This window comes from Anarrhichthys ocellatus, unplaced genomic scaffold (assembly GCF_004355925.1).
Source record: "Anarrhichthys ocellatus isolate YVR2014 unplaced genomic scaffold, GSC_Weel_1.0 scaffold1, whole genome shotgun sequence".
NCBI lineage: Eukaryota > Metazoa > Chordata > Actinopteri > Perciformes > Anarhichadidae > Anarrhichthys > Anarrhichthys ocellatus.
The window spans coordinates 12,560,713-12,585,329 of NW_022280031.1; the positions used below are offsets into that span (position 1 = coordinate 12,560,713).

The 24,617-nt window shown below is 48.5% G+C and overlaps 2 protein-coding genes across 2 annotated transcripts in view; one reads left to right on the plus strand and one right to left on the minus strand.

Annotated features, from left to right (window-relative positions):
- The window catches only part of slc25a26 (solute carrier family 25 member 26), a 45,510-nt gene extending 38,741 nt beyond the window's left edge, over nt 1-6,769 (plus strand). Inside the window, exons 9-10 of the mRNA XM_031841640.1 lie at nt 272-345; nt 5,028-6,769. Of these exons, the coding sequence (XP_031697500.1) occupies nt 272-345; nt 5,028-5,124 (171 nt within the window). The 3' untranslated portion in view covers nt 5,125-6,769. The remainder of the gene's footprint in view (nt 1-271; nt 346-5,027) is intronic.
- Nucleotides 6,770-7,148: 379 nt separating this feature from the next.
- Nucleotides 7,149-24,617, minus strand: part of lrig1 (leucine-rich repeats and immunoglobulin-like domains 1) — a 33,511-nt gene continuing 16,042 nt past the window's right edge. The window contains exons 4-18 of the mRNA XM_031854783.1: nt 22,884-23,021; nt 22,618-22,761; nt 21,372-21,515; nt 20,760-20,903; nt 18,888-19,031; nt 16,604-16,684; nt 14,743-14,814; nt 14,185-14,256; nt 13,787-13,950; nt 13,265-13,618; nt 12,216-12,497; nt 10,297-10,731; nt 10,007-10,141; nt 9,537-9,824; nt 7,149-9,023 (exon numbers count right to left, since the gene is read on the minus strand). Coding sequence (XP_031710643.1) covers nt 8,818-9,023; nt 9,537-9,824; nt 10,007-10,141; nt 10,297-10,731; nt 12,216-12,497; nt 13,265-13,618; nt 13,787-13,950; nt 14,185-14,256; nt 14,743-14,814; nt 16,604-16,684; nt 18,888-19,031; nt 20,760-20,903; nt 21,372-21,515; nt 22,618-22,761; nt 22,884-23,021 — 2,803 coding nt within the window. The 3' untranslated portion in view covers nt 7,149-8,817. The remainder of the gene's footprint in view (nt 9,024-9,536; nt 9,825-10,006; nt 10,142-10,296; nt 10,732-12,215; nt 12,498-13,264; nt 13,619-13,786; nt 13,951-14,184; nt 14,257-14,742; nt 14,815-16,603; nt 16,685-18,887; nt 19,032-20,759; nt 20,904-21,371; nt 21,516-22,617; nt 22,762-22,883; nt 23,022-24,617) is intronic.

The window sequence follows — 24,617 nt, forward strand, 5'->3', positions numbered from 1 at the left end:
TGTTTTTGGGTGGGCAAATGGCAGGTGCCTGGGTGGGTGTTGGAGGTGTCACCTTCGCTGACACAGCTGTCCATGAGGAGAAACAGAGGGAGACACAGAGGAATGAAAAGAGGGAGAGGGGGGAGTCGAAGGAAGCTCAGCCGAGGAAGACTAAACAGGGTGTCTGTTGGAGAAGCAGGAAGTGAAGGAGACGATCCATCCGTCATCACGCCTCTATTTTCCTCTCTCTCTCTCTCTCTCTCTCTCTCCCCCTCTCCCTCTCCCTCTCCAGGCCGGATCGACCACAGCGAGGGGCAACATCCCACTAGTGCTCCACGAGGTGTGGAAGAGCCAAGGCCTTTCAGGGTGAGTGTGCGTCTTCATGTTAGAGATATGTTCAAAGGCCATCGCGATCGTTTAACACAGAACACAACCTGTTTCATCCCAGCCCATTTAAAAGACCTTCTATTTCACATGATTTGATTTGACTCCGCCTGATCCCTCACGTAATCAAGTTTGATGATAGAGTTGCTCTTCTGGGGGGGGGGAGAACATGAATTTACAGCCTCGGCTGAAAAATGACATGTTTAAAAGCTTTTCCTGCCCGCTTGCTGCACTGTCCTATTGATTAAGGTGTTTCAGGGTCCAAGAGGAAGGGTTTATTTGAGTGTTTTGACGTGTTTATGATGCCCACCGGACAAAAGGCCAGGTCTAATGGGGCCGCAGAGGGCTGCCAGCACTAAAACAAACCCTCAGCCGCGGTGAATAATTGGCCCGCTTGTGCACAAGCTGCCATCATTTAGTTAAGATGCACCTCGGCTTAATGCTCGTTGCAGATTTGGTTTGGGACCGAGCCAAACACCAGTGGGACATCTCTCTCCGGCTCTCTGTCTCACAAACACACTCGTAAACACTGTGTTGTTGTTTTCTTTGTGTAGACTGAAGTGCTGGAATCTAATCAAAGACAAATTGCATTTCAGCTTTTGTATTTAATATGAGCCAAGGGTGATTCCCTACAAACTGCTTTCAGAATTCAGTAATAAGCCAGCCTTCAATTTGAATGAAGCTCATGTTGGAGACGACTGCACGATCTCAATGAGCTGATAGTTGGCGGGCCCTCGATGCAAAACCCTAAATCCCTCTCTCCCAGCTGCAACAGTGACCAAGTGGTAACGTACAGAGGAGCTCTTTGATGCCCGTCTCCCACCTCCGCACCACACGGCAACCGTTGATGTTGTTCTTTCTCTCCATCCTCCTCTATCTCTCCCAACTGTCCTCCGGGGCCAGCTGTAGAACTCACTCACATTGTGCAGCCCAGAGAGCATGCACCGTGAGCTCTACAACATGATGAACTCCTGGAAAAATAATCATTCTCTCTCCTGATATCGATGTAACCGGAGAAGGTGGAGAATGAGGGAAAAAAAAAAAGCAACTAAGAGAATGAGAGTAGAGAATGAAACGCAGAGACAAAAGAGAGTGTAGAGAGCAAAAGGAGGGGGGGGGGGTGCTGCTCCGCAGGGCCAAAGGCCCGGTGGTTGCGCTGGTGCATGCCTGATACAAATTGCCGGGGCTTTAAAGCTGTAATTATGGTAATGGGACCAATTGCAGTGTAGTGAAGCTCTAAAGTGCTTCCATGTGTGTGCCATGCCCCAGAGACCCCGGGTTAGCAGAGAGCAGTGTGGAGCTCACACACCGGCCTCCCCCAGTTACCAAACTGCACCGGGAATCGTGTCAAAACAAAAGACTAATAAGCGGCGTGTCCTCCGGGCTGTGTCTGCTTTGTGCCTCATGTGAAGCAGGAAAAGTAAACAAATGACATGTTTGCACCGCATCCACACAACAAAGCAGAGGCTCTGGAAATCTGTGGTGAGCCTTATTTGTACTTTTATGGCATCTCTTTGTTCTTCGCCGTAACAAATTAAGTTGAACAAGTTGAGCACTTTTGATAATTGGGAAACTATAGAGTATTACTAGACTTATGAAGGTGTGTTGTTGGCACAGATGTGCAATGCGCTCCTTTCCCAGAGGACAGCCCTAAAGCCACAGACACAGTCTGTCTCCTTCACTGTGTATGTGGTGTTTGGAAGGACAAATTGGTGTTTTGTGCTTTTTGGGGAAACTGCTGTAACATCTTTGTTTTTGACTTGACTTTTGTTATTAATATCCACCTTTTGTCCCAGAAATTCAAGTACTACTGAAGGACTTTGTGTAACATCCAGCTGATGTATCTTTCTCTGTTTTGATGAAGACCCACAGAGGTTAAAACTGGTCTCTTTCTTCTGATTTTTCCTAATGAAAAAGTTGCATTACCCTAGAATTATTTCCTGCTCCTACACAAGTGGCAGAAATGTGGTCCCACATTCATTTGAGGATTTCCACCCTTGTCTTTTTCACGAGTGCCAGCATTTGTTTCTCAACTGCAAGCCACGACGAGTTCACCGCTGCTCTTCTGAAGTCTCCTGTCGGGCCTCGACACTATATTTAGTCCCGATTCCTCAGGAGAGGTGATTGACCCGACAATAGGGAGATGACACCTCTCAGTGGCTGGCCAGGCTGTGATGTCAAGAGTGAGTCAGGGCACCCGAGGGGGGGGGAATATTTGAGCTCTGGCTCTGCTCTGACGTCTCAGAGTCCACAGGTGGGTCTGATCCCAGACAGGAAATGTAACAGTAGTCAAGAGAGCTGAGACAAAACAAGAGCGTTGAGTTTAAAATTAGTTCTTTCCTCACACTGCTGGCAATCAGGCCCATCACATGAGAAGATGTTGCGTCTACTGTGTTGTTAAGCTGTCTGTCTGCTCAGTGTACACGTTTTTTGTGTCTTTGTACTTTGATTCGCTTTGGATATCATGTATAATATCCTTGTGTGAGTAATGCTCAGTACTTTCCTGCTGCGGGCCTGTGACTTACGTTTCAGCAGATGGTGATGGAAAGCTGTGTTGAGATGGAAAGAGCATGCTGAAGGGCACGACAACAACGTCTGACTAATGTCTCTGCGTGTATTTGCAGCCTTTACGCCAGTCGTCCGTGCTTACACAAACGCACTCGGATTCTCCGTCTCACGCATACGCTCTCTTTTAGGCTATCCCTTCACTGGCTGACTTTTAAAAACACACGATCTGGGCCGGGGCATTCTGAAACTTGGAGTTGTGTGAATAGTTGGGATGACACGCTGTCCAGTGACCCAAATCTCAGATTTACAGTGAAAGCTGCACTTTAAGTGTCAAAGCACTAAATCAAGGTCCACTTTCTAGCTTTATTTTTCTGGAGCAATGGAAACTTCTTTATTGATTGTCAGCATAGAAGTGAATGCATCATTGCAAAAGATTATGGAGTGTAATGCAATGAACTCTAGATCAATCCATGACGGCAAAATGTGATGAGAGAGTGGAAAGACTAACCAAGGTCAAAACGTCTGCCCTAAAAAACGGCCTATTAGAGAACCTTCTTTACAGTATCTGCTGAAGCGCACCTGATAGAAACCAAACTGAACTTTTAGAAGTTTTTGTTTTTTAAATTGAAATGGACAGAAACACAAGTACTAACACACAGATGATGAATGCAGACAGAGATTTTGTGTGCGTAGACGTTTCTCCTCACGCAGACTCGCAGGCACACATCCACAAACACGCAATACTCTTCATCCGTTACATCTGGCTTGGATAGGGCCTGACCATGTGAGCGTGGGGGCGGATTGGCAGGCGGAAGGTGTTGGTAGGCAAATTCACGGCGAGAGAGAGAGACAGGCAGAGAGGAATGGGGAAATAAAAAAGCAGAGAGAGAGAGAGTAACGAAAAGGCAGATAAACAGACAAAGTGAGCGCGTGTCTTGAGAAGTAGATGACACAGCAAGAAAGGGAAAACGGAGGAGAAATCCCCCAACAACTGAGCCAGCTGAGGGGGCCGTCGCTGGACAGATAGACGGGGAGAAGTGGATGGACAGCAGAGGGACATGTGTGGATGTGATTCGGCCATCAGTCATGCACAGAGAGAGAAGGAAGGGGGAATGAGAGCTCCAGGGAGGCCTCAGGGTGGGGGCTTGAAGCCTAATCCCAAAAACAGCTGTGTGTAGCAGGAAGGGTGGGAGAGGGGGGGATGGTTGTTGGGCTCTCTCACGGCGGATCACATCCTCTGACCCCCGCAACATCAACGGTTTCTTGTTGGGCCTCCGTCGCCGTAACTTGTTGCCCTTTCTGTAAAGTGGCTCCACCAACAAGGCCTCACGCCTGACCCGCTCCCATGGAGCCTCTGCACCCGAACACGAGGCCCTGCTTCCACGCAGGCACCGTAAATCACTCACAGATACTTTCTATCGGTGGAGTGATACCCGATACGGCCTGAGCTGCCCTCGGCTCTGTTCACAGGGTTTTTTTTTTCTTTTCGTGGGGATAATTAAAGTTGCAGCAGGCAAACTTTGGAGAAGTACAACAGAAAAACCTACTTCCTTCTGCAACTGTTTCTGCTAGATGAGGTTCAGGTGTGTGCATGTGGCAAACCTAAGAAAATGCAAACATTCTGGGCAAAATAAACAAATATTTTTCAGCATTGACACATTTCTCTTTGTGGCTTCAGTAAGAACCTTGTAAAACTAGCTCAAACTAGTCATACATTTAGCTATAAGTCTTTTTCGAGTTAACACAGTTAAAAATGTCACAAAAATCACAAAATATAATGAACCTTTAGTTTCAATCAGTATTAATTATCTATATATCTATACAGTGTATGAACATTGAAATTAAATGATGAAAACAGTGAATGAAAGAGTGATCTTTACTGCTATAATAGTACTGTTTATCATATAACAGTTGCATGCATTGGTTAGTGTGTCAATCATAAGTCATATACAACTTAAACAGCACTATACTGTATCGCACTAACACAACTTTTATAATTGATGTCATGTTATTGCAGTACACGGTGATTGATTTCAGTGTTTTTTTCAGCAAAGTCCAAATATCTCTTAGATACCGATTTGCTTTGAATTTGCATTAATAATAGTGATTTCAGAATTCATATATCCTGCATCGCTTGTTCCCTTCTTCCTCTGCAGTCTGTTTGCGGGCGGCATACCGAGGACGGCCTTCATCAGCGTGGGAGGTTTCATCTTCCTGGGAGCCTACGAGAAGGTGCGCCGCTCTCTGCTGTAGCAGCTCGTCCTCTGCGACTGTCCCCGAGTCCCGACTTGGTGGACGGGACAGCAGGTGGAAGCAGTGACCTCGTCCCCTGGAGGAGTCGTCCACAGGCCTGGTGGCATTACCCAGGGTGCTGCATTCCTGCTCATCAGTGCCCTGAGTTTAACGGGCTGAGCGCACACACTTCTGTAACAACACCAGTGGTTTGGTTAAATGGAGCCACGCCCTGTCACATGAGCCATCTTTACTGTTAAACATGTATGTGTGAATCAATGAGTTGTGGTATTAAAGACGGTCTCTTTTTATGCTTCGAGGTGAGGTTTGGTGATTCGGTCCGCTGTAAGCTACCCTGGAAATCTCCCTCTACTTGGTTTCATGATCTTTTTAATGTTTTATCCATATTTTTCTCTCTGCTCAGCCAGACCACCTTTATTAAGAGACCCACCGGGGGAGGGACACCATTGTTAAATCCCCTCTGGAGCACAACTGAGCTCATCCACCTGCAGGAGCGTTAATTTAACACTTAAGAAGCATTTTTTTATTAGTTTGGGGTATATCTGTCTGTGAAATATTTGTATTAGTTGGCTTGATTGGAGCTCTTGTCGAAAGAATTAGTATACAGGGTGACTTCTTAATCTCAAACCTGTGAAACTGTAGGCTTATCCACAATGTGTTAATCAATAGAGCAATGGTGTAACATAAATAGCTATAGTTTTATGAGGAAATGTGTCAACTCCTCTATCCAATGAAGGTACTTATAGTAAGTGTTGAAAAGATGGATTTTCACTGTAAAAAGTTAGTTTATTTGCTTTCTTTCTGAGAGTTATAGGTTGATACTGCTATTGTGTCCGTGCTTTAAACAGGTAGCCACAGCCAGCATCCTGTTAGCTTAGCTTAGCACAAAGACTGGCAGCAGGGGGAAACGGCTAGCCTGGCTCTGTCTAATAGTAAAAGCCACCTACCAGCACCTCTACATATTGAACACGCAGTGACTACAGCTACAGTTCTACTTTTAATGTATTTAAGTCGGTTTCTTGAATCATTTAAGGGGTAGGCAGATTACTTAGGAGTCGCCCATGTAAACAAAGGGGCAGTTCACCCAAATCTGGTTTTCTCAGGGATTCATTCAATGGTCGACATGTTTAAGAAGCATGTTCTCATTTGTAACCATGTGTGCTATTGTAACCATAGCACACAGCTATCCAAAATAATGTATTACACGACTAGAAGATCCCTCCTCTGCGTGTCACTAAAGGATTATTTAAATGATATATGCAGGAACGGTTCGTGTTGGTGTGTTTTCCCTTCTTGTATTGACTGAATGAGCTGTGTGGTCCTTGTAGTCACCACAGAGGTAAAGCTGAAGAGCTGGTAAAGGAGACGGATGGCCTCACAAGTGGGGAGTGTTCGTCATGCTGCTCGTCCCTGGGCTGTTGGGACAACAATAGTCGGCGTGTGATTGGTGGAGGCCACGGGCCGGTAGCGCGTCAATCATCCCGTGACACACATCCATAGGGAATGCAAATTCTGGTCAGCAACTGACCCTCAATCAGCCTGACTTGATGGCAAATATTTTAAACAGCCCGCAGAAGGAAAATAAATGCCTGCTGTCTTTGGAGCTTCAGGGATCCAGGACACATTCCTTGTGTGTGTGTGTGTGTGTGTGCGCGTGTGCGCGTGTGTGCGTGTGTGTGTGCGCGTGTGTGTGCGCGTGTGTGTGTGTGCGCGTGTGTGCGCGCCAGGCAGAAGCTACTTCACTGCTATGGGGATCAAGGTCTCTGGATTTCACGTCTATGAATTGATGGCTTCTCCATAACCTCTCGCACATGTGAGCAGGGCTAAATGCTGCCTCAGCTCTTTTGGACTCTATTGTTTAACACTCCTTTCATTCTGTGTGTGTGTGTGAGAGATCTATATATAGATCTATCTATATAGATATCTATCTATCTATAGATATCTATATAGATATCTATCTATCTATAGATATCTATATCTAGATGGATGGATGGATGAAAGAAAAACAGGCAAAACGCTCCCAATAATAGCAAAATGTGATTTTTTTTTATTAGACACTTCAATGCCATGTTAGACACTTCACGGTTTCAGCTTTGACATTGGTACAACGGTTTTCAATAAATTACTCAGAACGCGAACTGCACCTCTCGCTCTCTCTCTCTTGTCCCTTTCACCTGCTCCACTGGGATTGGTTTTCCCAGCAGTGATCTCTGACCATCTCTTGATAGGTGCTGTCAGGTGTAACCAGAGGAGCGTGTCCTCCGGTTTACCTCGATAAGGCCACTGGTAACGGACCACAGTTCAGACGAGTGGCACGCTGGAGAAAATGCATGCATGCATTAGGCAATGTAACTATACTTTTGACTGAGTTCTGACCCAGTGTGTCCAGGGACTGTGACAGTCCTGCGTTTAACCTCCCAAGTTTGGTTAGAGCACATTTCACAAGCTTTTCCCAACTGTTCACAGCATAAACCTTTAGCTACCGCCAACGTTATCGGACTGTAGCGACGATGAGAAAGTTATTGTCCCATTGCGGTGATGCGACAGAGGCAGAGCACCCCCGCCGCTCACCTGTGAATGCACGACGGTGGATGTTGAGGCACATTACAGCAGTAACAACAACAAAACAGGCCGTCAGCCTAAGTTTGGGTGCAAAAGTCACTTTCTGAGACACTAATCAAGAGTCAGAGACGAATGTTTTCTCAGAGCAGCTTCTCGGTTACTTAGTAGTATTGTGAAACAGGTGGAAGAGCCTCAATGGAACGGTATGTACTGTCGACTTTCACCGCGACAAAATAAGAATGTCTCCTCACAGGTTTTACTTTCCGGTCGGCCGATAACAATCTACTCGTTTATGACGGGAATACAAAAAAAAAGTGCTTTAACCTGACGGCCCACAAATATCCCGGCATGAACCACCTGACGTACCAAAAATAAATTGACATCAAAGCTCTTCCTTCATACGATAACAATGGATGTGAACTGTGTTTCTGTAAGGCCATGGTCGGCAGCGTTTGTCCAAAACAGAAAAAAAAAAACATTCAAGTGCAATCAAGTGTTTGTTTTGTTTGCGATAAAGAGCGTACCAGTATCTCTCTTGATATATGCTATTACAAGTTGGGTTTTCTTTGATCATGCATTAAGGCACCGCAGCTGAATGTTGGTAGAAGCTGAAAAAGGCTGTTTGTGTTGTTTTTGAAGAAAAATAAAAATACCATCACTCCTTTCTTTGTCATGCACATAAATTCAAATACTCTTTTGTAAAAGTTATATAATATATAATATAAGAAAACTCTTATGTACAGTCAAATGTCCAAAGGCATATTTCCCCCCCCCCCCCCTTGCACAAACATACACTGTACAAGATTCCCTACATTTACATGCTTCAAATGCAAGTCACATTTTTTTGGAGCTAGACTTTTTATTGGTCACCTCCCAAAAAGGAAGGTTTTTAAACTATGTACAGCTGATACGCTCAGATGGGACGCCACCCACACAAGCTCCGCCTTCAAAACTCCGGATGCCCCCCTCGCTCTTCACTCTCCTGGTGCTCCCTTTTCAGTCCAGATCCAGGAGGGCTCAGGATCAAATACGCCTCGATATGAGGTAGCAGTTTATTTCCCAGTGCAAAAAAAAAATGAAAAGCCCTCTCGGCTACTGCGAGTCAGCTTTTCGGGCTGGATGGAGCGCCTGCTAGTCGCTGGTTCTCCTTAGGGGGGCGCTGTCATTCTGAGAGACTCTGAGGGTGTGTCCGTTGGACAGCAGAGTCTGCCTGAGCTCAGACTCGCAGTCACTGTCGAGAACGCCGCCGCGGCTCGTCACGCCGGGCAGTTTCACCGGCTTGTGGAAGGAGTCCTCCAGCGACGGGGCGCACGCCGGCGTCTGTCCCGCTCTGCTCACTGACCGACAAAGAAAGAGAAGGCGGGAGGGAGGAAGGGAGAAGTCAGTGTGTGTTAGGATACAGAGGGAGTGGAATGTATGCATAAGGCTGCCGCGTTGACATGTGAAGGTGAGAATTGGTATTTGGAGGCCATTTCCACGGGTATTACTGCTTGCCAAAGAGGCTGAATCCCAGAACAGGCCCAGACGTGCAACTGCAGGAGAACTCGGTGCTTCTCTGCTATATCTCAGAGAGATATCCAGAGTGGCTCTGGGCGTGCAACTATGATACTCTGTCAAATTCTGTTAGGAGCCAATCCGTCAGTATCATGTTCAAGGGAATTTGCTTTGACAATGGTTCCTAAATTCCTAATAATTTCATAACATGAATTATATTCTTAGAAAAGCAACTTTAAAAAGCCTCCTGGAGGAGTGTTTTTGTCTTTGGGAGATGTCTGTTGGAATCTGTTGGCAGTCGTAGTGCAGGTCCTGCGAGCTACTCTTCTAAACTCGCTGCACTCTGATCCCCTTACCTTTTTTATCCTGTTGGTTCAGCTGTAACGTATTGTGGTTTTTTGGAAACGTGGATCCTTGAATGTCCTTCCGGATCCCGTTGGGTGTCCCGTTGCAGAGCGGGCCCGAGTGTGGCCCTGCGTCGTGCAGCTCCCCTGGATAACAGTGAGAGTAAGGCGGGGGGACGGAGTACTGTTGGTACTCCGAGCCTCCGGGTGGGCCGAACCCGTGCGTCAGGTAGTCGGAATCTTTGGAGTAGCTGCTGCCGCTCTCCATGCAATCTGTGCACGCTACTGCGCCGTCGAAACCTGCAGGCAGGCGGGGGAGAGGGAAAATAAATGACTGTGGAAACTGGATGTCGACACTGCGGTTACGGGGTGTCTGCGGTAATTATTTCTGATGCCGAGCAGGCCTTCAACGGAAGGTGGTGCTCCTTTCAACGTTACGCAACACGCCGACTCGGGGGGGCAGAGACTGAGCTGTCGGGTACCTGTGGGGTCCACAATGTGTCCGTTGGGCTGAGGTCCACCGCCGGCCTCCACTCGGATGCACACATCCTGCCGCTCGGACAGCGTGCCCTGGGAGGAGAGGTAGCTGGGTACGTCTGGAGGAACTGTCGTCTCATCTGGAAGAAATGAGAGAGCCCAACACAAGACATTACAACCAGGGTTGTGGATACCGTGACACAATTAGTCAATATATATATGTTTTCTCTTAGATAGATCCTCCTAGTTTGCTATTTCTACCCATGATAAAGGGGCAGCATAGATCCCAGCTCACCTGTGTTGGTGACGCTGCACTCCTCGCTCTTCTTCCTGGTCTGGTAGATGATGCAAACCCACACCAGCGACGTCACCACGATGCTCGTCACAACGGTGATGACCACGATCCCTATGGTGACCGAGCTGGGCCCCGCTGCCGGTTGGCAGGGGCCGCGGCGCTGGTTCACCACCAGCTGGCTGTGAGCGCGCTCCGTGCCCAGGGTGTTGGACATGAGGCAGGTGTAGCGGCCGGCGTCCTCCAGCGAGGCGGAGCCGATGACGAGCAGCTGGTTCCCCGGCGTGAAGTGGTGTCTGTCGGAGGGGCGCAGCGGCTGGTCGTTGCGCAGCCAGGTGATGCGGGGCGGCGGGCTGCCCAGGGCCTTGCACTGCAGGGCCACCGTGTCGCCAACCACCACGCTGCGGTCCTCCAGGTCCTGGGCCAGGTGTGGCGTTTCTGTGTAAGGAGAGGAGCGGTTAGGATTCCTGAGGTACGCCATTCCTATTTTTCTATTGTTATTCTCTCGCAGGTTTCGGTGTCCGTTCTCGGGTTTCCGTCTGTTCACGGTACTGATTACTGCGAGGTGAGTCAGCTTGATAGGCCGAGCACAAAGTGTGATGCTCTGACTTTGATATCCGACCACTGAAAGCTTATCTCATAATGACGGTCTCATCGAACAATCCTATTTATACATCTGAGGTCATATCTGTATTCCTGACAGATTCTGGAATCACTTCACTTGGTCATACGTTTTAATTACAGCACACAAACAAGACTTCTCTCGGGACAGGATCCTCCTCAGAACAATGTTTTCAGTGTTTCCCTGGAAACCTCACATTCTGCTGAATGGAGCACATTGAACCGAGTGTGTGTGTGTGTGTGTGTGTGTGTGTGTGTGTGTGAAGGTAGGCCTCTCCTCTCAGACTGAGCACTTCCCCTCACAGTGGGACATACACAGATTAAGAGATCTCACTTAACCCACTTCAGTCGCCCCTCTCTCTTCTATCAATACTTTCTACCTCTCCATCAATCCCCCCCCTCTTTCTTTTCTCTAAATCCCATTTACCTTCCCCCCACAAACCGACTCCACCATTCCAGTTCTTCTTTGGCTCCCATTTTTCTCCCCCGCCACTCTTTTCCAGACAGGGGCCCCTCGACTGCAGTCATCCCCCCGTCCCCCTCTCCTTCCTCAAACCCAAACATCACCGCTTCAGTCCAGAGGCATGGTCGCTTGCAATATTTTACATTGTTGGGTGGATTAGCGCTCAGACTTCACAGCGGTTTAAGCTCCCAAGCCTCTCTCAAGCTGCACAATATGCAAATGTGTCCCCTAAAATACCGCCGCTACCAGTCGGACCGCATTAAAAATAGAAACAGTTGCTTCTGAGCTCTTTCAGGGAAGTTTAAGGCTCGTGAATATTATGTGTTCGCAAAGAAACCCCCCATCTTTGTTTCTTAAGCTCTGTTTAACAAGGGACTGCTTTGCTCCGCTCAAAGACAAAGGACAAAGATGATCTATGTCCTGAGATGGTTATAGGAGAGCAGCTCTGTTTTGTTTGATTTAATGGCGTAAAACAGCCAATAAACTGGGAGCACTGAGGCCTGCAGTGAAGCAGCCATGACTGTCTCTCCAACCGAGAGAGGAGAAGGTGGGAGGGTGGGTGGGAATGCCTAACAAACACCCCTCTGTGAGTCCCCGCTTTTGCTTCCCCCACCATCCCCCCTTTGACCCCCCAACTGTGACCTTTGGCCATTGACCTGCAGCAAGGCCACAGCTGCCGAGAAAAGAAAAATATAAAGCCTCTCATTCTGCGCCCTCTGACTGACCAACTCCCAACTGAGCGCCAAGCTTTTTACTAAGTGCTCATTTTTTTTGTGGATGTGGGAAAACTGTAGCCAAAAGTCAAATAATGTGCCGATATTAGCTGGAGGCGCCTTACCCAGCACGGTGAGGCTGGCGTTGGCGGACACGGTGCCCGCCGTGTTTTTGGCGGTGCAGCTGTACACGCCCATGTCCTCCGGCTTGACGTCCATGATGAAGAACACGTCGTCGTCGGGCATGACGTGCATCCGGCGCTCCCGGGCGGCGGGGAAGTCCGTGCCACCGTCCTTCTGCCAGGCGATCTGCGGCGCCGGGTGGCCCTCCGCGGCACACTCCAGCCTCGCTGTGTGGCCCGTCCGGATGGTGCTGTCCCGGGGAGTCTTCACGAAGGATGGGAGAACTGTGGACAGAGGAGAGACACTGCTTGCGTCAGTATCGTCCGTGCGGTTTCGGGTTAAGAGCGTTGACGGCAGTGGTTCGGGATTACAGAGCGCCGAGCGCTCAGTTTCGCGACCCGCGCTTTTCACAGCTGGTGCTGGCATCCAAACCAGTGAACTTCTGGGCAAGTGCCCATGATTGAAACCTCTATAGGTAACTCTTACATTACGCCACAAAGACAAGAAGCAGCTACAGGTCTGATGCAGACTCGGGCAGGCAACCAAAACCCAAGATTAATACTCTCCACTCGCCGAAAAAGCAGAGTGACAGAGCGTAGAGGAGATGGCCCCTGTTAGCGCTGACATGCAGATAAATCAATTTGTTCCAAATACCATCCTAGGAGAGATGGAGGCCCGGCGAGTGAGAGTGAAGACTTTATTCAAGTGAAAGAGAAGAACTCAGCATGGCCACTAATCTCAATCGCTCCACTGTCAAACGGGACAATTGAAACTCATGAGAGGAACATAAACAGGCATCGTATCTGTTGGACATTATGTAATCGCACACATATCAGCAGATATTGGAGTGGTTTGTCTCTGTTTATCTTCTCTTAGCTTGACACTGGACCACTTATATTCCTCCATGTTCCTCCCACATGTGCACTGCCATCTTACCCTTTACAACCAGAATGAAAGCAGTTCTCCTCCTCCATGATAATAATATAGTCCATCTTAACAAAGAGGCTCTAGTCCTTTACACAATGTCCTTTAAAAAAGAAAGAAAACCTACCGTTGACGATGAGGCGGGCCTTGCTGGAGTAGGTGGAGCCGAAGTGGTTGGTGATGATGCACTGGTATCGGCCCTCGTGGGCGAAGGTGACGTGCCGCAGGTGCAGGATGGTGGTGTACTCCATCACACCTCCAGCTGCGCCCGGCACGTCGGACGTGGCGCCCTGGTGGTGAGCGCGCACGTGGGCATAGTTCTCCGTCTCCGCGTGGCGAAGCAGCTCCTGGTCCTTGCGCCACGCAAAGCTCATCGGGGAGCTGCTGCTGCTCGCGGCCGTACAGGTGAGACGCACGTCGCTGCCGAGGACCGTCACAGACGTTTCCGGCTGCACGGTGATCTGGGGCTTCGGAAGGTCGTCTGAGAAGAGGCAAAAGACAGCACGTGAGAAGGAGGACAAGGAGTCTCAGAGTGAGGACAGTTATTGGAAGGACGAGATAAAAGGAAAAAGACAAAGTGAGTTGAACGTTCCCTCGTGAACAACACCCCCGCCCACATCAACAAAGATTAAACACACGCATAACTCACCACACACAAAGCTGTTGGACGGAGCCTGGAAGATGCTCGTGCCCTTAAGGCTCTCCGGGTGGGCACAGGTGGCATTGACCCCGGCCTGCAGACCACGCGTCGCCAACCAGTCGGGCAGCCATTGCAGCTGGCAGTCACACAGGAAGCTGTCGCTCTGAATGTCACTGTAGAAGGGAGGAGTAAGTACATGTGGTATATATCAGGCCCATTGCACCTTGTAACTGAATATGAATATGAATATGAATAATATGTTATAATATAATATAAAAAATAATATGATTCTGATACTGTGTGCAAGGATGCCAACAGCGCTGAGGCTGCAATCTCGTTTGAGGCCGCTGGCCTGAGTCGTGCACATGAATGATGTGTATTTGTGCGAATGCATCAACAGTACTCACAGGGTTTTGAGGTTCTTCATTTTGCTGAAGGCATCAGACTGGATGGAACGAATGGCATTCTCTCCCAGGACCCTGTTGGGACATCGCACATGTTAACTGTATACACATTCCAGCCACACACGGGGTTTCATTAGCGAGGATCTGACTTTCAACCGAGGTGGAAATATCCAGGCCTGCCTGTCTGAGTGTGCTACATGCCAGCTTTTCCATCCCTCCCTGCCCTCGTTCGACGAAGGCCTGTGAAAGAGCTTATAGGAATTCCATTTCTTCTGCGGAGCTCGCCATATGCTCAATAACTTTGTTCCTGCGCAGAGGCAGGAAGAGAAAAAAAAAGGCCAAAGTTGAGCTCGAGCTAGGCTAACGAGAATGAAGCAGCTGGGCGCTCGCAAAAAGCCTCTGTCTTCTCCTTTTACAAAGACGCTATTAAATTGCTAGCAGTCTGCTTTCTGCCAGCAACTTTTGGCAATCCCTCCCCCCAACCACCCTACACTCCACCCTCTCTTCCTCACTCTCACTCCGGCGGAGAGGAGGGGCAGCCAAGCATTGTGGGATACTCACAGGTGTTCCAGGGTTTCCAGGCCAGAGAAGGCTTTCTTGGCCACCGACTTGATCTTGTTTCCAAACAGAGTTCTGCCGTTTCCAAACATGAAGGGTGTCAATAGATGAAGAGAGAGAGAGAGAGGGGAGGAAGGGGGTGAGAAGAGGGAAGGTGAAAAGAGAAGAGGGAGAGAAGCACAATTAGCAAGGCTGAATCTGATAAGAGTGGGGGGGGGGGGGTTGGGGTATTGGAAATCCGAACTGTGTGGAGATTAGCCAGGAGGAAGGGTGGGGGGAGATTGGAAGGGGTTGGGGGACTCTGCGCTGCTCTTCAAAGAACACTTTTATCTTTATTAGAATTAAACAGCAATGAGCAGGCGGGGCTGCGTGTTTCACAGAGCTTGTGCGTCCACATACGTGCCACCATGTGAGTGTATGCGTCCGTGCCTGTCGAGTCTGGTTTTGAGCCAAGACGTCAGTTGCTGCTCCCTCTGATTTCTGGTCCTAATCCCCCCCCCCCACACACGCACGCACGCACGCACGCACACGCACACGCACACGCACACACACACACACACACAACTATCCCTCACTTGTTCTTCTCCTGTTGTCGCCCTCACTTCACAGGAAGAGGAGACACGGATGGCCGGTTCACAATGAAGACCCCGGTGTTAGAGCCCAACCACATGTACACACAAACAAACGGCTGTCTTGTCCCAGGGAAGACAAGAACCCTACTTTGCCAGAATTTATGTTAGGCTATCAAAGAATATGAAAATCTGAATAAAATGGAAGATCTACTCATCATTTTATTTGGCTTAGATCTGTAAGACCCATTCCCTCCCATGTGGTGGCATTCACAAGCTGCTTTAGGAAAACCCAGTGTGTGTGGTGGACACTTTGATGTTTCACGCCTTTCCTTCTCTGTCCTGCATCTCTCTTTCCCATGGCCCTCTCTGCCAGCGTCGGGATTGCAGCGGGCCGCTTCCGCCAACGCCGTGACAAAAGGGGGCAGGGTCAGAGGGCGGGGCGTACGCTGCGTTTGATGTTGATGACTGAATGCAGCCCTCGATTTTACCCTCTCTCAGTTCCAAACAACAGGGACTGGGAAAGAGGGGACGAGAGGAGCAGAGGCTTGGAGGAGAAATAGAAAGTAAGCCTATTGGGGCGCGAACCCCTGCCAGCTCGAAGAAAAGCCCTTTCTCCCGTTCTTTCTCTTTTCAACGGTGCTCACACTGGGAACCATCTTGGCTGGACATCATCTTTTCATGTTGATGATTGCCCATCAGTGCCAGAAATTCCTCGTCCGTAGTCATTTCTCAAGTTGCCAACTCTCGATATTGAACTTTTTTTACTAGCTGCCTTTAAGGAAAACATTGCTGAGTAATTGTGAAAAGAAATGAGTCACTCCGTCTTCTTCTTGAACAATTAACAGCAAAGAGACTCCAGTTTGGCCACGAAGCTACAGTGAAACAATGAAATGGTGAGATGAAAGCCAGATTGAACTGGCCTAAGCTTCCACAGGATGACAGGAGTACAATAATACAATATTGCCTTCGATGTTTCATGAACACGCCTTGTAAAAGAGGGAAGAGGGGCCCTATATGTCTTTGTTCAGTGCGAATACTTCCCTACTAAATGAAGTGTGGGGGTCCAAAGTGGACAGATAACTCAAACTCTGCAGCCTTAAACTGAACTCAGCTGAACTTAGCTGGCAATGGAGGGTGAGTCGGGATTTGGAGGGAAACTTTTGGATGCAAACTAAGAAAAAGCTCCCTTCTGTTTTTGAAGAACAGCAGAGAGGATCCCTGACTCAGTGGAAGAGCGGGAGGAAAAGGAGAGGCGGAGGGAACTAAAAGAAAGAACTAGAGGAGACACTCACAGCTTGTTGAGGCTGTCCAATCCAGAGAAGGCCCCGTTGGTGTCCTCTATTGTGCCCGAGATGTCATTATGGTCCAGCTCCCTGTGGAGAGTGAGAGAAAAGAAGGGGGGATAAGAAAGATGCAAGGAGGGAGGGAACGGGGAGAACAGGGGACAGGGTCTGGCAGCGCTGGAGCGTTTCACAGCCCTGGCAGAGGCTGGTCTGGAAGTCACGGGTTACCCCTTTCGCCCACACTCCCTCCCCCACATCATCCTCCCCCCCTTTGCACCTGGCCTTAAGAGCCCCTCTGCCGCTCTGATCTGCCAACCAAGCGCATTCTTTCCTTAGAGGGGTGGAGAAGGAGTGTGTGCGTGCAAGTACATGTGTGTTGGTGTGTCAAAGCAGAAATCATCACTGGGAAACACATGTATAATTCATGACGGCATGGAGAGATTGGCGGCAGCCCAACGCCTCATGAGAGGCCAAACAGTTGGGTCCATTTGTCCGACGGTGGCAGGTAAGGCACGGCCAAAACTAAAGCCAAGAGTCTTAATAAGGTTAGCAGCCATCGCCGGGCAAAGACCAAATGGATTCAATGAAAACAAAGAAAACAAAAAAAAGGGGCTTCTATTAGAGCGTTTGGGGGTTTCCAAACACTTGTTGAATGCACACCGCTTGCCCTCACTAAAGGCCTAAAGAGCTATCTCTGGAGGTGAAGTCATAGCTGCAGAGGAGCCACCAAAAGAAAAAAGATATGAGCCGTTAAAAGACTTTCTTTCAAACTTGAGAAAGGCCTTTGAGGTTGATGGTTAGCCACACCCTCGCAACATCGCCACAATAGCACCCTCCGCCTCTCCTCCTCCCCTCTTTGCCTTCCAAGCGTCCCTCATCCCCCTCTGGTTCTTTTCAGTCCCCATTGGCCTCTGTCTTAGTCGGCCTGGACAAGGGGCTGCCAATTTCCTACTCTTTCTGGCTGGCTGGACGTGAATGGCCGTTGCCTTGTTAAAGCAAGGCCAGCGGTGGGGGCCGTGGAGCAGGGAGGCCGTAGGCATGGAGAAGGGGGGGGGCGGATGAGCCAACGACCCCTGTGGCCGAATTAGAGGGCAGGCTGGCTTGTTTGGAGCTTTCACACCCCGATGCGGGCTCCGGCCACATGCCAGCACGACCAGCAGCGCGGGCCCAATTAAATCTCCCCCGGCTCCTTTTCAGGGCCCGGCCGCCTCCCCTCCGCTGATTAGATTAGGCCCGCCTCAAAGACACCGAGCGCAAGACTGATACAAGGGGAAAGAAGAGATCGTGCCAAAATCAAGACAGAGATAGTGTGTGCATTGGGGGGGGGGGCTAGCCTGAGGAGATGACAGAATACACTTGGGAAGAAATGGGCAACTAAGTGTGCTTAAACATGGTAAAGCCAAAAGAAACAAAAGTGAGCCATTAATGACAGAAGAAAGGAAAACATGAGAAAGGGCCTGAGATATGGCCGTCACAAGCTCAGCTCCCTATCCCTCCCTCTATTTCCCTCTGTAGCTAGTTATCCAGCACCCAGTGTGCCAGCAGAGAGAGGCCTTATGTGCCTTGGCTCGTCACCCCTGTTGAGGGAGAGAGCTTCTCTAGCTCTGGCACATCTTCCCCTCTCTGGCTCTCTCACTGGGAAGAGGGACAGCCAAGACGACCTTGGTGCGGAACCAAGACCCCCAGGTCTTTCTCCTGGATTTATCCCCTGACTTTCTCCCTTTTTCATTCCTTCGTTTTCTTTCATTAAGGCCCGTTTGGGCTTTTTCTGCAAAAGGTGGATCGGCGGGAAAGGAGACCTCTTGTCTTTAGTCGTGGCTTCTGAAAGCGGGGGAGGGTCTCGAGGGAGGCGAGGGACACAGAACACTTTTAGATCCGAGTTTAGTTGGGAGCCAGTGTTCAAAAGGCCCAAAACAAAACCACACAAAAGGAACAAAGTGGCAAAAGACACAAGGAAAATAAGGAGTTGCCACAGAAACCCCCCCCCCCGAAAAAAGTGACGCATGAACGCCTAAATGGAAATGTAAAAAAAAAAAAAAAAGCTCATGAATGCAAATGAGATCAAAACCAGTCCTGAAAAGTAAACAACTCCTTCTTTCTGGAGTCAAATGAAGGGATTACGTAAGCCTAAATATCAAATATCACACGGGCGAAACCAATATTAAACATCTCAGCTTTCACAGCTCCCAAGTGGCACATCTTAGCCTTATCGTCAGCAGGGGCCAAACCGTAATGAGGGTGTTGTTGGGGGGGCTTGGTAATGGGGGTTTGGGGTGGGTGGGTGTGTACTTACAGGACGCGTATGGCCTTCAGGCCTCTGAAGGCTCCCTCGGTGATGTGGCTGATGGAGTTGTGGCCCAGACGGAGAGAGTGGAGTTCCCCCAGCACAGCCAGACTGCCTTCATCCAGACGAGTCAAGTTGTTGTACGACAGATTCCTGGAGAGAGAGAGACGGAGCGCGAGACAGACAGAGGAGGACGACAGAGGCCAGACAGAGAGACAGGGGAGAGAATAGAGAGAGGGAGAAATGTTCTGTGTGAGGTCTAGAAGGAGACGACAGGTTGGCAGAACGCTGATGCAGCTCGCGACATCATACTTGAATTTCATGGCTGATTCAACGTCTATTTGCCAGTCTGCGATGTGTTTTTCCATCGTGCCTTTTTCTTCCACCGCAAGACGTTAACAGAGAACGGGCTCAGCAGACCTTAGAGCTCAACTGAGGTCTTAACCGTTTGACAGGGAAGAAAAAGGCATTCTTGGTTGAAACTTTACATGTCTACAATATCTCCATTTATAAGCCGACTTGAGCGTGTGGTAAACCCCGGGGGAATATACTGTCACTCATGTGTACGACAGCCCTCAAAGTGTTACTTATTTTCAAATGTAGCCGTCAAATCTCAGTTTTTCTGACACGATGATCGAAATCGGATGTGAACGGTGGATTTTCGAGCAGCTTCACTTGTTTCAGAAATAACATGAAGTTGATTTACTTGACAAATAAGACTCAAAACGTCTTGTAAGAATGTTGCAATCTTGATAAACCCTGATTATAAAAGACAATAAGTCCCGTTCGGGTATCTTTTTCAGACAGTAGTCAAAGGCAGTATTGTGCCTTTCATTGCCCTCGCTGTGGCCCTCGCTGTCTGTCTCTGTGGCCGGGCCTCAGCTTTGCTTGAGCGGTCATGTGTGCAGAGATTCTCCCTGATGACCAGCTCAGCCCGGCCCATTGGGAATGCAATAACAAGGCTCCTCATAAAGACGAGTCACTCTCCTCTATTGGCTGTGGGGGTTATCATAACGGTGGATCGTAAAAAAAAAAAGAAAAGAAAATCATATAACCGCCGACTGGTGCAGCGCCAGGGAGGATGATTTGGAGCAATCTGTCTTTCGCAGACGTGTGTACAGGAAACGGCATTGAGATACACAGAGCAAACTGACACGAACGCCATCTAGCTCTTTATCCCACGCGACTGTTACATGTAAACAAACACAGGCGCCACAGATACCCCGGGCTACCTCGCAGTTAGCAACGCCTCAGCTGAGCAAAGCACTTTAGCGCAGCAATACGGCGGTCATGTCAGCGGAACAGAAAAGCCTCTCTCGATAATAACTCCTCGTTTGGTAGACAAAGGCCGTGAAGGCGATCCTTCAGTGTAATTACCACAAGACAACCGGTGGAGGATTACGCGCCGGTTTGACAACCCCCCCCCCCCGCGGGTTCAGAACCGAGTACAACAACTCTCGTCGAAGGGCTTGAGTGCTGTTGATCCCAGCTCTAATTATAGGATAAACAGGCTTATTCTGGGAATAGCGTAGCGTATTGAGTGTTAAAGCACAATGTCACTTAACCCCGGGGGAAGGTAGATGGGTGATACGGTTGGGGGAGGGGAGTGTTGAATTCTCAGGCTATAGGAATTAAATCCCCAGAGACAGACAGAAAAGATTTTACAGCAAACTCTGCAGTTGGTGCCGAGTTTTAAATATACATCTTTTATTTATTTATTTTAATTGAACTATGTTGAACTTATGCTCTATGACTCCAACTCTCGACGACTGCAGTCATCATTCCAAGTTTTGAAACTTTAACCTCTACTGAAGGTTTCATTGCGAGAGGACATATGGCACGAGGGTTTTTAGTGCACGGGTACTGAATGCTAGTACTCACAGCTCCCTCAGCTTCTGGCAGAACTTCCATCCGTCAGGGTAGATGCGGACTATGTAGTTGTTACTGAGGAATAGCTGCTGGAGGGAGGTCAGGCCGTACAGGGAGCCACTGTTCACCTCTGACAGGCTGTTGTAGTCCAGGTGACTGCAAGAGACAACAATGAGCAAAATAAGTATCATCAGGAAGCGGGATACATTCGTAGGATGGTGACAGAATGGCTTACAGGCAAACAGGAAGTCAGGAGTTTGGTGGTAATTGAAATGAGTAAATTTGCAGCAGCATTTCTGAAAAATTGCAATGCAATTTGTGACCATTACTATTTTACTTTGCATGTAATTGAATGATTGAGTGATGCTGGGCATGTTCCAGTAAGTACTAACATATGTTGTTCTTATAAGGTTAGGTGGGTGAGTATTTGAATTATAGTCAGTAACTGGTGCAAATAGGATTAGCCAGTTGTCATCAGGTGGTGCAACCAAAATATGCAGGTGTCAGATATTTGGTTAGATATTATATGCTATGTACAAAATCAGTCACATAATATATAATAATTGGCAATGTAAATGTATTATTGATAGTTTCAGGGTTGTTTTTTTTTTTTTTTTTACATACAGGACTTTCATCTTGGCCAGGTCCCAGAAGGCCCCGTCAGTCAGTTTGGTGATGCTGTTCCTTTGCAGCTTGAGCACCTCCAGGCTGGACAGACCCTGAAAGGTCAGACCCTCCACCTGACGAATACGGTTCCTGTTCAGCTCACTACATGGGTGGACAGACAAACAAAACAATTGTGGCAACTGATCATGGGAAGAAAAAAAAAAAATAAAAATCAGTACTTAATCATACTTTGTAAGCTCTGTCAAAATATTCCCCACATTTCAAAGCAAGAAAACCATACGTTTCTTCCCCTTTCGAAATGTTTTGCCCTCATTCTACATTAGTGTCCGTCACGCTGAAGTCAAAACCAAAGGATCCTGTAGCCTGCATGCTTCAGTTGGAGCATTTTGTCGTTAACAAACCCCCAGCTTAACAGGCATTCCTCAGCGGTGTCCTTTCCGGCTGTGGCATGAGGCCAGCGCTGTATACCCCCAGCCTTTAACTTACAAACAAGGGCTAAGTTATGACCCTATGAAGTTACATGACAAGAAGGTATAAGATGTTAACCACTGGTGTCTTTTATTTTGCATACGAGACCTGAGACATCTCTTCGTGTCACGCTGAACCTATTCAGTTGGTACGCGTGTGTGTGTGTGTGTGTAGGCTGTAAAAGCCCTCAGGTTGGCAAAGATAAACGTCCTCATAGTTCTTTTGAGTCTGATGCGCATCACCACTAGCAGGTGTAGATACAGTGTCACTCGGGCTACCTGTTCCAACAATAGGCACCACCTGGGGGAAACTACCGGAGCCGCGGGGGAGGGAAGAGTCCCATTACGAGAGTCCGTCCCCTCTCCAGAATGGGGGCGTCGAGCTACAAATTGGTTAAAACCTCTCTGTTACGCTGGAGGGAGGTTTGACAAAGATAATGGAGCCCGGTGTGGGGAATAAACGAACCACTTTGGGGATGTGGAAGAAGGCAATAAATCAGCGGTAATATGGCTTTGGTGTTTACCGAGTCAGACCGTATCCGTCCCTTGAGGTATAGCTCACACTAATGGCGTTCCCGATGTCAAACACGCAGGGCTCGATCAACACGCAAAACAAACTCCTCTTCATTTAAACTCACTGTCTGAAAAGGCTTCAACTGGGAGACTCGTTCGTTTTCAGCCGAAGCCGAAATGTCAAAAACGTATTGTTTTTGCAAGTTGAACTGTTCCGACAGATCAAAACACAACCCTGACGGTGAAATCCAAGCGGTACTCACAGCTGGGTGAGCCTCGGGAGCTGGAAGGCTTTCACGGGGATCTGGCTGATGCGGTTTCGGCTCAGTCTCAGGAGCTGCAGAGTCGAGCCGAGATGGTCCAGAGCTCCGAGCTCCAGCGCGCTGATCTTGTTGTTGCTCAGGTACCTGGATACAGAAACGGCACATTTATTTCAGAAACCAGTTTAAAAAAAAAAAAAAAATTAAAAAAAAAAAAAAAAAAAAATGCTGAGTCATGTGCCACCGTTAAATACAGAGATTGTACTCACAGGTCTTTGATTTGGAGGCCTGCAGGAAAGCAGTGCCCTCGGAGCTCAGTGAGGTCATTGTTGCTCAGGTCCAGGGTTTCCACTGAAGATAGCTCTCTGGTTCGCCGGCCGTCTATACTGCGGATCCTATTATGATGTCTGGAAAATGAAAAAAAAACACATTAAAAAAGGCATTTAGGTGTGGCTGACTACAGTAGCTCCACCCCACGAAGCATCCACCATCTCGAAATACATCACCCTGCTCAACTTCAGTTTCCCTTTTGTCATCACTCACAGAAGACACTCCAAATCCCCCCCCCCCCCTTCTCTAAACCCACTCTCAGGCACAAAGAGAGCCGAGTACACAGAACAAAGTGGTCTTCATCTGCCACAAAATGTGTACTTTGAGAGCTTCCAAACAGAGGCGGGCCTTCTTTAAACAATTCCAAGGACACCCGTGCTTCTCCACAGAGCTTAGACGCAAAACCTGTGAGATAGATGAGGCCTCGGTGATCAACCAGAGGCACTTGAAGAAGGATTTCGGACTACTTCAGTGTGTGATGGAATGGGGAGATGGCTGCGTTACATTAAGCCCCAGCTCGGTTTTGGCCTCCTGTCATACAAAGAAGATGAGGAGGAAAAAGTAAAAGACACAACCCGAGTCATTACCCTTCAACTTGGAGGACAAGAGGATTCTGGGAAGACACAAAACATCAGGTGTCATAGGAGCTCAAGGAAGGAACCCAATCACAGCCCTGCTCTACTGCAAACACACACACAGACAAATGCATACAGTAGATATAGAATTAGGTGAAGCAGACACGCGGCTCTACGTGTGTGTGTAGGTATGCGTGTGTTCGTCCGTATGTGTGAGCGTGTTAGGAGCATGCTGGCGGGTGTTATCCGAGCATACATGAAAGCCTTTGCTGGGTGACACATTCGACACATGCCTGGGTGCTAACTAGGAGTGGGAATTTCATTTGGTATCACTTTCATTCACCCAACTGGTCATAAAAAAGCTTTCCATTGATTGAGTGAAAAGGCAAGACAGAGGTAAAATAAAGTCCCTTTAGAAAGCACACACAGAGGACACCAGCCACAGCGTCATGCACTGGGGGTTCTTCTCTTAACCATCCCACTGAAAGCTACATCACCACAGAGTTCTGTTCAAGAGGTCTCCCTTTACAAGCAAATTCTGAATGCAGCATTTTATTCTCTCTTTATTTCCAAAGAAAGGACCCGTGTTCAAGCCCCCGTTTTCCAAAATGGAGCCGACCGAGCCATTAAGGTAAGATGCAGGTAGGAGACACATCAGGCACAGCACCACGCCAGTCACAAACAGACATTTCTCCCCTTAAACACAAGTAGAAATTTCAACTAAATCATAGATCTTAAGATCAATGACAGCATGTTATTATGGCTGCTTAACTTTTTAGGAAGGTGTGTGTGTACGAGTGTGTTTGACAGAAAGAGCACGACAGAGAGCAGGTGTCCCACCAGTCAAACTCGTCAAAACAAGGTCAGTCCCTCCTTCCTGCTTCCTTTCTAGCCACACACACACACACACACACACACACACAGATATTTATTGGTGTCTAAGAGGAGGAGGGGTCGCACCACAGTGGCCCACCTGAATAAACAGTGGCAGAAATGGTTAAGGATGAGCCATGCAAGCACGCCTGGGCGAGCGCACGCACACACACGCGCGCACACACACACACACACACACACACACACACACACACACACACACAC